Here is a 12867-nt window from a genome sequence, read left to right as displayed (position 1 = left end):
AGTAAGCAAGGGCTAGAGAACCTGTTTGAAGAAATAATGGCAGAAAACTTCCCTAACCTGGTCAAGAAAAAAGTCACACAAGTTCAGGAAGAACAGAGTCCCAAGCAAGAAGAACCCTAAGAGGCCCACCCCCCAGACACATCATAATTAAAATGCCAAAAATTCAAGACAAAGACAGATTATTAAAGATAGCAAGAGAAAAGCAATCTGTTACCTACAAAGGAGCTCCCATAAGGTTGTCAGCTGGCTTCTCATCAGAAACTCTAAAGGCCAGAAGGGAATGGCAGAAGTATTCAAGGTAATGCAAAACAAGGATCTCAAACCAAGACTACTCTTTCCAGCAAGGCTAGCATTCAAAATAGATGGGGAAATAAAGAACTTCCCAGACAAAAAAAGGCTAAATGAATTTATCACCACCAAACCAGCACTACAGGAAATGTTAAAGGGACTGCTGTAATTAGAAGTAGAAATAGAAGCATTGCAAGAAATGTTAAAAGGACTGCTGTAATAATAAAGAGAGAAACTCAGGCATAAAGAATTAAAATGGCAATAAATAAGAACCTATCAATAGTAACCTTAAGGACTTTAAGGAAGAGATCAACAGCAATACTGTGATAGTCGTGAACTTTAACACCCCACTGGATTCACTGGATAGATCTTCCAGACAAAATGTCAACACAGAAACAGTCAGTGACTCTAAATGGCACACTAGATCAGGTGGATTTAATTGATATTTACAGAACTATTTATTCATCCCAAAGCTGCAGAATATACAATCCTCTCAAGTGCACATGCGTCATACTCAAAGACAGACCACATGTTAGGACACAAAACAAGTCTCTACAAGTTCAAGAAGACTGAAATCATATGAAGCATCTCAGATCACAAGGGCATGGAATTAGAAATCAACTACAGTAAAAACACTCAAAAACATTCAAACATGTGGAGGCTAAATAGCATGTTATTAAACAATGAATGGGTTACCAATAAGATCAAGAAAGAAATCAACAATTTCGTGGAAACAAATGAAAATGAGCACACAACAGCCCAAAATCTATGGGACACAGCGAAAACAGTCCTAAGAGGGAAGTTCATAGCACTACAGGCCCACCTCAAAAAGCAAGAAAAATTTTTAGTAAACTATCTAACCCTACAACTTAAAAGAATTAGAAAGCTTCCCTGTGAAGCTGTCTGGACCAGGGCTTTTGTTTGCTGGGAGTTTTTTTTTTACTGCTTCAATTTCATCAGTTGTTATTGGCCTATCCAGGTTTTCTGATTCCTCCTGATTCAGTCTTGCATGATCTAACTCATATGTGGAATCTAATAAACAAAATAGACTGAGAAACAAAACAGATCCAGAGACACAGAAGCATGGAACAGACTGATGAATCTCAGTGGGAAGGTGGGGTGAGGGAGTAGGGGGGGAGAGATTAATCAAAGAACTTTTATGCAAATAATGCATAACCCATGGACACAGACAATAGTGTGGTTGAAGGCCTGGGGGAGGGCTTCAATGCCGGGTGGAAGGGATCAATGGGGAAAAAGGGGGGTATAGCTGTAATACTTTCAACAATAAAGATAAATTTAAAAAATGAAAAACATCAATATGAGTCATTGATCAGCTGCCTCCTGCACACACCCTGCAGGGGATTGAGCCCACAACCCAGGCATGTGCCTAACCAGGAATCAAACCTTGATCTCCTGGATAATAGGGCGATGCTCAACTACTGAGCCACACTGGCTGGGCAAAAGAGTTTATAATTCTATTTACCAAGAACATAAGTTGGTTTACATTTCTGCCAACTTAAAAACAAGAAATAATTCCTTATAACAATTATCCAGCTTTTAAATTATTTGTAGTTATTATAACATATTCATTAGAGAAACAACATCTAAAACTACACATGTGGATATTATAGAAAATTTAGAGAATATACCAAAACTTTTCCAGCTACTATAATAAGCAAACTTTCTTTTAAAATTTTCCCTCACCTTCTTTCCACTATTTATAAGAACCAAATGGACCCAATTTTGTTCTAGATTACTCACCACTCGTACTCCATAATGGATGTGGGCCAGAGTGAAAGCAGTTGTTAATGTATACAGAAGAATGCTCTCAATGTAAGAAGTGACTCCGAAGTTTACCACCATGACAACCAAGAAGAGAGGAACCAGCAACCAATTCAAAGTTGGACACCTGGTATTGCTCATTTGACAAACAATCAGCTGACACTTGAAGTCAGTAAAAAAAAAAAAGGGGGGGGGGATAAAAATTTAATTAGCAAACCACTTTCAAAACTTTTCACTCCAACATTTAAGACGCATTCAACTACTTGAGCCAACATATTTACATTACATTGAGTAGTCTCCACTAATCAAGGGACAACTGGGTTTCTGCCCCCACCCCCAAACCTGTGCCCCCTCAGGCCATGTGTGTGTCAGAAGAGTATAAGATCATTTAGTAAGGATGCTATAGAAGACATTCTTTCACTTGGTAAAAGTTTCTCCCAATTTTAATATTGTTATTTTTTAATTTTCAAAACAGCCTCCCACCCCCCCCCACAACGACATTTCTTCATGGAGATGAGCTACTACCTCCCTCCCATTCAGTTTTATTACCGTATTAGAACCTCACAGCCTCTTTGGCTCCCTTTACTTTCAACACCTTACTCAAATATCATTTTATTCTTTCATAAATACTTTTTATACATGGAAACATAAGCTCAGTGGCTAAGTAAGAAAATAAAAAATGCATTAAGGACCTGGCCTGAGCAGGAGCACAGTCTCCCCTGGCTGTCAAAACAATCAGGGTCTCGCCTGACTGAGGTAGCTCAGCAGTTGAGCATTGACCTAGGATCCAGGAGATTGTGGTTCGATTCTCCATCAGGGCACATGCCCGGGTTATGGGCTTGATCCTCAGTAGGGGGTGTGCAGCAGGGAGCCGACCAATGACTCTCTCATCATTGATGTTTCTCTCTCTCCCTTCCTCTCTCTGAAATCAGTAAGATATATTTTTTTTAAAAAAAACAAACTATCAGGGTCTTTTCTCAACTCCTGATTTTTAAACATATATTGTATTTATTACATAGTTCATAATTCCATGTTCTTAATTTAAAAATAAGTTGATTAAAAAAAGTGTGGGAGGTGTGTGTGTGTGATGTGTTTTCTCTCTCACAAAGGCCCCTTTCAAGTTCCCTAAACTAATCATTAGATCTGTTGCCATTTCAACGACGCTGTTAACAATATTTACAGTCTAAAAGGAATCTATAAATTATTCCATGAACTCTTCAGCAGACAACCAAATAAAAATATTCAAGTATGCTATGGTTCCAAAATGCTACTGCCATCTCTAAATCCTACTGGATTCAAAGGGAAAAATGAAATAATTTCAGCATGTTCTGTCTTCGAGGTTATGATGTTTTCAAATTTTGAATTAAAACAGCTTTAAATTAAAATGTGTTTGTTCTAATCTGTATAAGGTTTCTGAAATGATCAATTCGGTTATATATTCCTTACATATATTATGGTTTTTAGAAGAAAATTCTTACTGTGATATTGGCAAAGGCTGTTCCCACCATAAAGTAGAATACTCTAGGGTGCATCTCTAAAATATCTGAAGGTGACTGGAGGATCCACACTGTAGACAAAACGAACAGCAAACATGGAGAATAGAAGGGGACCAGAGCTTCATAGACTGAACTGTGTTTCAAGGTGTTATTTTTATAGCTTCTGGAAAAAAATCAAGTAATACAAAGAACATTATTACATATAAAACTTATAATTGTATTTTACAGTTTTAAAGTAGTTTCAAACTTACTCTCTAGTTTTATACACACCACAATCCTATGGCATAGGTAAGAATTAACACTACTAACCCCATTTTAACAGACAGCTCAAGTGAGGGTGTAAGAATTTAAATTTACATAACTCGCTACCAAGTGGCGGGGCCAGGACTAGAACTAAAGTCCTCTGACCCAGTCCAGTCCCATTTTTACCCCTGGAATGTAAAAATGAATAAAACTTGGTCTTTGTTCTATGACAGAGATTTTCAACCCATGTGCCACAGAATTTTTAAAACACGCAATACCTATTTAGTCAGGGGCACTGACCTCTTTTCCCTGAGATTGTCAAATAAAAAAGTGACAACAACCTGAAACCCATATAATTTTATTAACCAATATCACCCCAATAAATTCAATGAAAAAGAAAAAAAAAAAAATGACAACAGCCAAGACAACAACAGCTGTCCAGTGTGAATGAATAGATATTATACCTTTTTTTACTGTCAGATCGGCAAAAAATAAAATGTTTTTTGGAGTTCTGAAGAATTTTAGCAATTAGTTTATGTGTGCCATGAGATGAAAAAGGTTGAAAATCACCATTCTATGAGATTATATTCGAATAGGGAAAATAAAATGAACACAAAGCAATACGAGGAGAGGACCTCACAGTGCTGCTCTGATACAAGTGACACAGAACTTAAAGTGCAAGAGAATTCACAGGAAGACTCTGAAATGAGACTGCTGATCGCCTCTAGGGTCCCGAGGCACATCTGCTCATCTGCACAGAGCCCCAAATTCTAGCCCCGCTCCTGCCACTGACTGCATGCCCTTGGCCAAGATGTTGCCCAATCAGGACCTCATTTTTTTTTTTAATCCTCACCTAACGATATTTTTTTCATTGCTTTTCAGAGAGAGTGGAAGGAAGAGAGAGAGAAACATTGCTGTGAGAGAGACACATGGACTGGTTGCCTCCCACATGCGCCCCAGCTGGCGATTGAGCCTGCAACCAAGCAACCAAGGTACGTGCCCTTGGCCGGAATCCAACCCGGGACCCTTTAGTTTGCAGGCGATGCTCTAAGCACTGAGCAAAATCGGCCAGAGCAGGACCTCATCTTTACAAGATAGGGGGGAAATAACTCAAAGAAAGCTCTGCAGCCTTCAGAGCTTTAAACTTTATGGTTCCTATGAATGACTGCCAGCTGCAATAAACAGAGAAGATTCATAGAGCTTGGCTTGACATGGAGAGGATTCTGCAGACAGATTTGAGACCTGAAGGATGAAGTAGGAGGTACAAGAGCATTTTTCTCAAGTACAGGAAACAATAGGAGCAAAAATACTGAGGAAGGAAAAAGCAGAATATATTCAGATTGCAAAAAGAAACCCAACGCGGCCGCACAAAGGTGGGGAAGTGCATAGATCGGAAAAATGAAACCACCTGGGCAACTTCCCTCCCCAAACCCCACTCCTCCCCAGGCAGGAATTTCTGTATGATGCCACCTGAGAAGAGGCAGCACAGGTCTAGGGCTTGGTCCTAAACTACGTAAGTTCAGAAGTCTTCTGTTTCCTTTTGTTTGTCTGTCTTTTATGATCATGCTAAGTAAACTTAGAGATAATTTATAAAAACAGAATGTAAATGTATCAACATTCAACAGGAATAGCCTTCCTGTGGATAGATTCACTTACAAAAAATGACAAATTAGAAACTGTCTGGTGAGCCCAAAACTGTAACAAAAGAACAAGAACGAGCAGTTTTGTACACAGCCACCACCGAGACTAATTATCCGAACCTCATCCTAGTTCAAGTACAGGTTTCACCACCTTTTCGAAATGTCCAGATTCCAAAAGGAAAAGAGATCCTAAAATTAATCTAAATAACAATTTCTAAGGATTTTATTTCCTACCCAACTAAAAAATAAAATACTTACCTGTAAAAATTTAATAAACTCATTGGAAGAGTCACACATAATGCACAACCTAAAAGGAAGAATATTGAAATCATCATGATTATTATTCAAGTGCCTTTTATAATACATACATACAAAATGTATATTTTTAGACCCAATAATTCTCAGGTTCCAGTTTACTTCTGTAATGAACTAAAATCCTTTTCTGAACAACATTTACAACTGGAAGGGTGGCGGCAGTTTGCTGATTCAGAGCAGAGATTTCAAGGAGCCAGACTGGAGTTGAACCTTGGTGGTGCCACCAACTGAAGTCATCATGACTTCAGGTAAGTAAACCTGCCTCAGTTTCCTCCTTTATAAAATAGAGATAATAGTACTGACCCTATAGAGTTTGGAGAATTAAATGAATTATTACATGTAAAGACATCTCAATAGTACCTGGTATATAATATACTGCTCAATAAAGGTGAGCTGTTGGAAGAGGGGATGACTAGTGGGTTCTGCTGCTTCCCATTTATATTTATTTTTACCTCCTTAGCATTCACTTCTTTCCCCTCAAACCTAAAAACAAGAATGGCCTTCCCAAGAAACACTACCATCGTTGCTTCTGTCCTCACTATTTACTATTTCCTATCACTCGCCAAAATTTAATTTTCTGTTGCCTTAATTCCTCAGCACTCTTTTGTTCATCCCGCCTCCCACTCTGCAGAAATTGCACTCTTGATATTTACCAAGCTCTCCTAGTGATCGAATTCAGTATCCTTTCTTCTTTCCTGACTTCTAGGTAAGATGACTCCATGGACTATCCACTAATGGCAATTCTTTCCTCCTTTGCCTTTGTGATTCCATTCTCCCAACGTCCCAGCTAACATCCAACCATCACATCTGGTCTCCTGGTGGGGACTGTACCCCCTGCATATTCCTAACTGGGTGCTCTATGGTGCTCCCACTCTCCCTCAGAGAACCTCTCTTACAGCTTTAATTATAAGCTTCCTTCCGGCAGATGACTCCAAAGTCTAGTTATGCTCCTCTTAGGCAAATCAGACAACTGAGCTTCAGACTTCTCAGTTGCATGAGAATGAGTTAAATGATTTTCTAGTATCGCTTGCACCTTTAAAATTCTGATTCTATAATCTATAGAGATGTGAATTCATGATCTTTGTTTCAAACTCCAGATCAATACATGTGGCACTTTCTGGACACTTCATTTGGATATTTCATTGTCACTCAACATATTAGCCCTAGTTTGTCCACTCTGGACTCTCAGTGACTTATACTTGGCTTTGGGAGGTGGGGGTGGGGGGTGTCAATGCAGCTATGATTGTAAAGCTCAAAGGTAGAAAAGCATCCCTTCAAACCAATTCCTACGACATTTTGCTAAAACAGATGAAAAGACTGGAATCCACAACACAGAAGTCTCATTTCAAAAGATAAACTGCTCTGCTATTTCCAAGTCCAACTGGAACAAAGTCCCTCAAGTTAGATTTTAGAGGGAAACAAAGGAGAAGATATGCTGTGTCCTCAAAATCCGCAGAAATTTTCAGCAGCTGACTCCATGAAAGGGAGCCAAAGCTAAATGAATTAACACAGAATTATTTGTAGCTCAGAGGTGTTAGAAATAGGCTGAGAGAAGCTTGCAAAATATTTGCTACCAAGAGTATTTGGTAGTTTAAAACATCTTGAAATAGCTTTATCTTAAGTACAGTAAGCATGTAGAAAAGCCTGGGCTCCATACAGGCTGCCAAAGAAAAAGAATGCATCTACTATTTCTTTTCTAAGCAGCACTTAATGTATATTCTGTAAAGAGTACTTAACTGTTCATTTAAATACTTATAGTGATAGACACGTGTGCAGACCTGCTGCCTTCCATATTGCCATAGGAAGGCCCAGACTTCATAATATAGGAAGCTTAATAGCTACAGAAAAATAAGAGTGGAATTCATAAAAAATAACTGAATAGAATGAGATACACTCCAGGGATAACATGGTCACATAAAATATTGGGCTCCTCACATGTCCAGGCTTATTTATTAAACAGGAACTTCAATTAAAACCACCAAGACAAAAAAGTACCTTAAGGGAAGTGAAAAAGACAAACAAGGGGAGAACCGTAATTTATATCAAAAAAAAAGATCAATATGTCTAATGTATGAAGAGCTTCTAAAAATAAAGAAAATGGTTAACAATCCTATCGCAAAAATTGGCTATATCTATAAAAAGCATACAGAAAAAATGGATACGAATGGCTCCTAAACACTAGAAAAGTCCATTCGTAAAATAAAAGACAGGCAAATTAAAACTACAGATACATCATTTCTTACCTATCAGACTGGCAAAAATCCAAAAGTTTGACAATATACTATGCTGGTGAAACTGTAAATAAATAGGCATTTTCATACACAGCTGTGGAAATTTGAAATCATACAACCCATACAGAATGAAATAGGGGAATATTTAGTGAAATTGCATAACTTGTCCTTTACTAGCAATTCTACTTCTAGGGATCTTTTCTAAACTACTTGGGCAAAAGTATGAAGAGACATATGTATGTACAAGGCTATTCACTGCAGCAATTTGTGTAATAGCAAAAGACTGGAAATAACCCAAATGTCCACCAGTAGGAAGCTAGTTGAATAAACTGTGGTGCATCCACACAATAAAGCACTAGGCCCTATAAGAAGAAATAAGGAAGATCCTTATACATGACTACATGGTGATCTCTTGGATACACTATTAAGTGGGGGGGGGAGCAAGTGCAATAAAAAATGAATAGTATGCTACCATTTATCTATAAAAAGGGGTGATAAAACCACACGGACACAGACACAGACACATTTACATATATTAAGAAACAATGTAAAGATAAACCAAAAATTCAAACCTAAGAATGGTTAACTATGAGGGAAGGGAGGACTACGGTAGTAATAGGAGCTAGATTATTATATATATATATATATGACTTTGTAATCATGTAAATAGTTTACATAAAATAAAGAAAAAATAAATTTTAAAAGAAAAAGTAATCTCTAAAAAGTAAAGTGAAACAAACTAAAATGTGTATATCCAGTTGGTGGCATAGCCACAGAGTGGTAACTTTAAACTATAGTAACCTGACTGGACATCTCTAGTAGGATAAACCATAAGGATAAATGGAACCTTGAAAAAACACAATCTTAAACAATTTTCAGTAACCATATTGTTGCTGATTTTGGTACTGTATTCTGAGACTGTTGTGGGCATTTTGTAGAATAAAGTAAATATTTTGTGTCACTGAACAAAAAGACTTTTGTCACAGTTTAAAGGATACAAATGTAAGATCAATGAGGTTAAGTAAAAAAATCTGTATCATCAAGTCTGTTTTAGAATAATCAGAATGAATTTATGAGATATTTTATTAAAAACAAGCTTTATCCCCCGCTATCCACTGAATGAATGGATTCCTAAGCAATGATCATTAATGTCTGTTAACACTATTAGGTAAAGAGCTGATGCAGAACTTTATAATAGATGGGAATGGATATACAATAACTCCACTCTCTCTCTGATCACTATTCACTTCAAAATAAAGAGAGACAACTAGATATTGTGTATCTCTTAAAAGTACCATTACCTAATAAGTATTGTTGCCAAAACAAACAAACAAAATCAAACTTACAACTAACCAAGTCTATAGATCTAACTATGTATTAGTTTATAGGAAAAACAAGAGGCAGAGGAACACATTAACAGACACAGTAAGAATGCAATTAGCAAAATAAAAAATGCAAAGAAACTTTTTTTTAAAGTAGTCAACAGAAACCTCCCAAGTGGACCCAGATGCTGAATTTGGCAAACAGATTTTAAAGTAGCTATTTTAAATATGTTCAAAGAACTAAAGGAAAATATGGCAATAATGAAAGCACAGAGAGGGAATCTCAACAGAGAAATGGAGTATAAAAAGAACCAAATGGAAAATCTAGAGCTGAAAAGTATGAGAAGTTAAATGATAGGTTCCATGAAAGATTCACAAGAAAGCTTTAAGAGGCTATGGGAGGTAGCAGAAGAAAAAAAGGCAGTGAACTAAAAGACAGATGAATAGAAATCATGTACTAAAAAAATAGAAAAAAAAAGATTAAAGAAAAATTAATAAAGCTTCATAAAATTACCTGTAGGACAATATCATGTAAATGTCTAACATACATGTAAATAGAGTCCCAGAGGAGAAAAGAGAGACAGAAAAAGGAATCTGAAGAAATAAACTGCAGTTGATTAACTTCCCACATTTAGTCAAAATATTAACTTATAGATCCAACAAGCTCGACAAACACCAAGAACAAACACAAAGAAAACCACACCTATGTACATCATAATCAAACTTCTAAAAGCCAAAAATAAAGAATCTTAAAAGCAACAAGAGAAAAATGATACATTACATACAGTTTGACAATGATGTATGAGCTGACTCAGAAACAGTGGATGCCACAGGACATTAGAATGACATATTCAAAGTGGTACGGGGAAAAAAACTATGGCAAAATCAAAACATTTTCACATAAACAAAAACAGAACATAATGCTATCAGACTTGCTCTATAAAAACGCTAAAGGAAGTACCTTAGACTTCTGAGAAAGAACACCATATTTTAAGATATACAGAAAGGAATGAAGTGCAGTAAAAATGGTAAATAGTGGGCAATTATAAGACTATATGTTATAAAATAACCCAAGGGTTACGGGCTAGTGGTGCATTTGAAACAAGATTGGCACTTGAATTGAAAACTTGTTAAAGCTGGATGATGGGACATAGGGATTTATCATATAAAAGTAGAAAGAATTGAGTATAGATAGATGTTTAAATTTTTCATAATAAAAAGAGGGGGAAAACTGAGAGGGCAATCTTGCTTTTTCTCTAGGTGGCCTGCCTGTTGTACCCAAAGAAGGCAGCCTTCCATAATGGCAAACAGGAGCCACTCCACCTCCTACCAACCTTTGGTCATTCCTTGCCTCACCATAAGCTCTAGTCTACATTAGCCACCCCAACACCAGCACTACCAACTTTATCAGCAGAAACTAAGTAGCTTAGGCCCTAAGGCCCTTCTATCTGTGTCTACTCAAATCTAGTACTGGAAAAGCTACTTTACTTATTTGTACTGAAATATGTGGGCTTTTGTTTTATTTCAGAAAGAAGAATTCAGATAAACTTATAAATTACTAACAAAATTATGTGCCCAATAAAGCACTCATTTAACATTCAAAACTATATGTCATATCAGAGAATTCAGCCTTATCTTTAAATTTAACATTTAAATGTAAAATGCACAAACCTGCCACATTATAAGCTGCTTAAATCAAAAGATACACTACATGGTGGGAGATAAAGAATAGCTAGCCTTTTCAAGGTAAAGAAATCAGTTTATATAGGTACCAAAAAGTGAACGTTTGGTAGACTACAGTAGGGTTCCTAAAAGGTATGTGGTTCAGAACCACAAAAAAGGCCCAAACTACTTCTTTTCTGAAAGCCAATGCCTTAGGCACTATCTTCCCAGCTGTTTCTACACCTTACCTAATTCCTATTCCATTACCAAGGTTCACCAACACAAAGAGACAGGGTTATTTTTTAGATAAGGGAACAGAGCGATAGCCAACAAGTCTGCTTTTTTACTTCTACAAAGGTCTTTAGCACCACTCCTGATGCCCCCAAATAATCTAGATTCCTCTTCCTTTTTGCCTCTTTCCATAGCAAACACTCATCCTGTAGAGATCCCTCGCCTTCAGCTAAAATCAAAAGGGAACCATCACCATGATTAAAACCTTTACCTAGTATTCAGTGGCACAAGGACACCGGGGATGAACGGAGGCTCACTTGTTGGAGTGGACATATTAGAAAGTACTCTCTATTCTATTTCCTACAAATTAATAATCTTCATCTTTGATATAATGCCACCTAGATGTGAATCCTCCAATACAATCTAGATTAATTTAAATAGTTTATAAGTTTGTGTGATCTATTTTGGTATTTTCTTCTTATTAAAAATACCCTGATGCTGAACAACAACAACAAAAAGACACACAAAGACACCTTTATTTTCTCTAATTAGGTTGAAATCCTACAAGGTTGTAGGGCTGTCCTGCTTGCTGGAGGGTGTCAGGGAGGGGAAAGGGTGTGGCTGCTTGTTATAATCAAACAGTGGCTTTGATAACAAAGTGATGTTAAAACAGGCTTCAACATGGAGCTTCTTACCAATAATCATTGTAGTGAATAGGTCTCTATATAAGAAATTAAACAGGAAAGGTTCATACCAGGCCTCAACTCCCACAATCGCAGTCACTATGTAGACAAAAGAAATAGTCTGGAAGGAAAATGCAGACAAAAGCATACAGAGGCATTAACAGCTGGAAAGATCAGGAAATCAATAATGCTTTATGCAGCATAAATCTACTCAAATACTTTTAGTAAAAGCAAGAAGTATGCTTAAACTGGGTATCATTGCAAGTCTTCTTGCCAACAATGCCATAAAATAAACAACTTCTAGACAATGCAAGCAACTGGCCATCATTTGGAACACTTTAAGGCACCTCGTAAGTTGGTTAAGCCATAAGATGACCCAATCTGCCCACCCAGTCACTTTCTTTATCAAAAACATCCCAACTTCTTACTCTTTACTGGAGCCTTAGGTGCAAATGGGCAAAATGGCAACACAAAAAGCATGATTCAAAGGCACAGAGAGTTAAGAGCAAGCCTATTAAGTAAGAGAAAACAAATCTTGCTAATCACCGAAAAGTTGGCGACAAGGACAAAGAGCCAACAGTTATGTGCGTATCTTTTCTTTTCTTTTACATCTTTTTTTTTTTTTTTTTACAAATCAACAGTTAAAATGGAATTTTATTAACATTAAGAAACTGTTCATTTTTTGGTGTAATAATGGCATTGTATTTATGTTGTTTGTTTTGTTTTTAAGATTTTGTATTGATTTTCAGAGAAAGAAGGGAGAGGGAGAGAGAAACGCTGATGTGAGAGCAAAACATCAACTGGCTGCCTCCTGCAGGCCCCACGGGGAATGGAGCCTGCACCCCAGGCATGGGCCCTGGCCAGGGAGCAAACCAGCAACCTTTCAGTGCACAGGACAACGCCCAACCGTGTTTATGTTTTTTTAAAAAGAGCTCTTACTGCCCTGGTTGGGTGGCTCAATTGGTTGGAGCACT

The 12867-nt window shown here is 37.1% G+C and overlaps 1 protein-coding gene across 2 annotated transcripts in view; it reads right to left on the bottom strand.

Moving 5' to 3' along the window:
- SELENOI (selenoprotein I) overlaps positions 1-12867 on the bottom strand; it is a 40516-nt gene that overhangs the window by 8543 nt on the left and 19106 nt on the right. Inside the window, exons 6-9 of one of the 2 annotated variants that reach the window (XM_016209263.2) lie at positions 11906-12014; positions 5708-5756; positions 3549-3729; positions 2050-2232 (exon numbers count right to left, since the gene is read on the bottom strand). In XM_016209263.2, the coding sequence (XP_016064749.2) occupies positions 2050-2232; positions 3549-3729; positions 5708-5756; positions 11906-12014 (522 nt within the window). Of the gene's footprint in view, positions 1-2049; positions 2233-3548; positions 3730-5707; positions 5757-11905; positions 12015-12867 lie in introns of those variants that run through there. The other variant, XM_087823411.1, reaches the window with a different exon arrangement.

This window comes from Miniopterus natalensis, chromosome 13 (genome assembly GCF_054644295.1).
Source record: "Miniopterus natalensis isolate mMinNat1 chromosome 13, mMinNat1.hap1, whole genome shotgun sequence".
NCBI classification, from domain to species: Eukaryota; Metazoa; Chordata; class Mammalia; order Chiroptera; family Miniopteridae; genus Miniopterus; species Miniopterus natalensis.
Note: the sequence above shows the minus strand (reverse complement) of the source record. Positions and strands in the feature narration are given on the sequence as shown.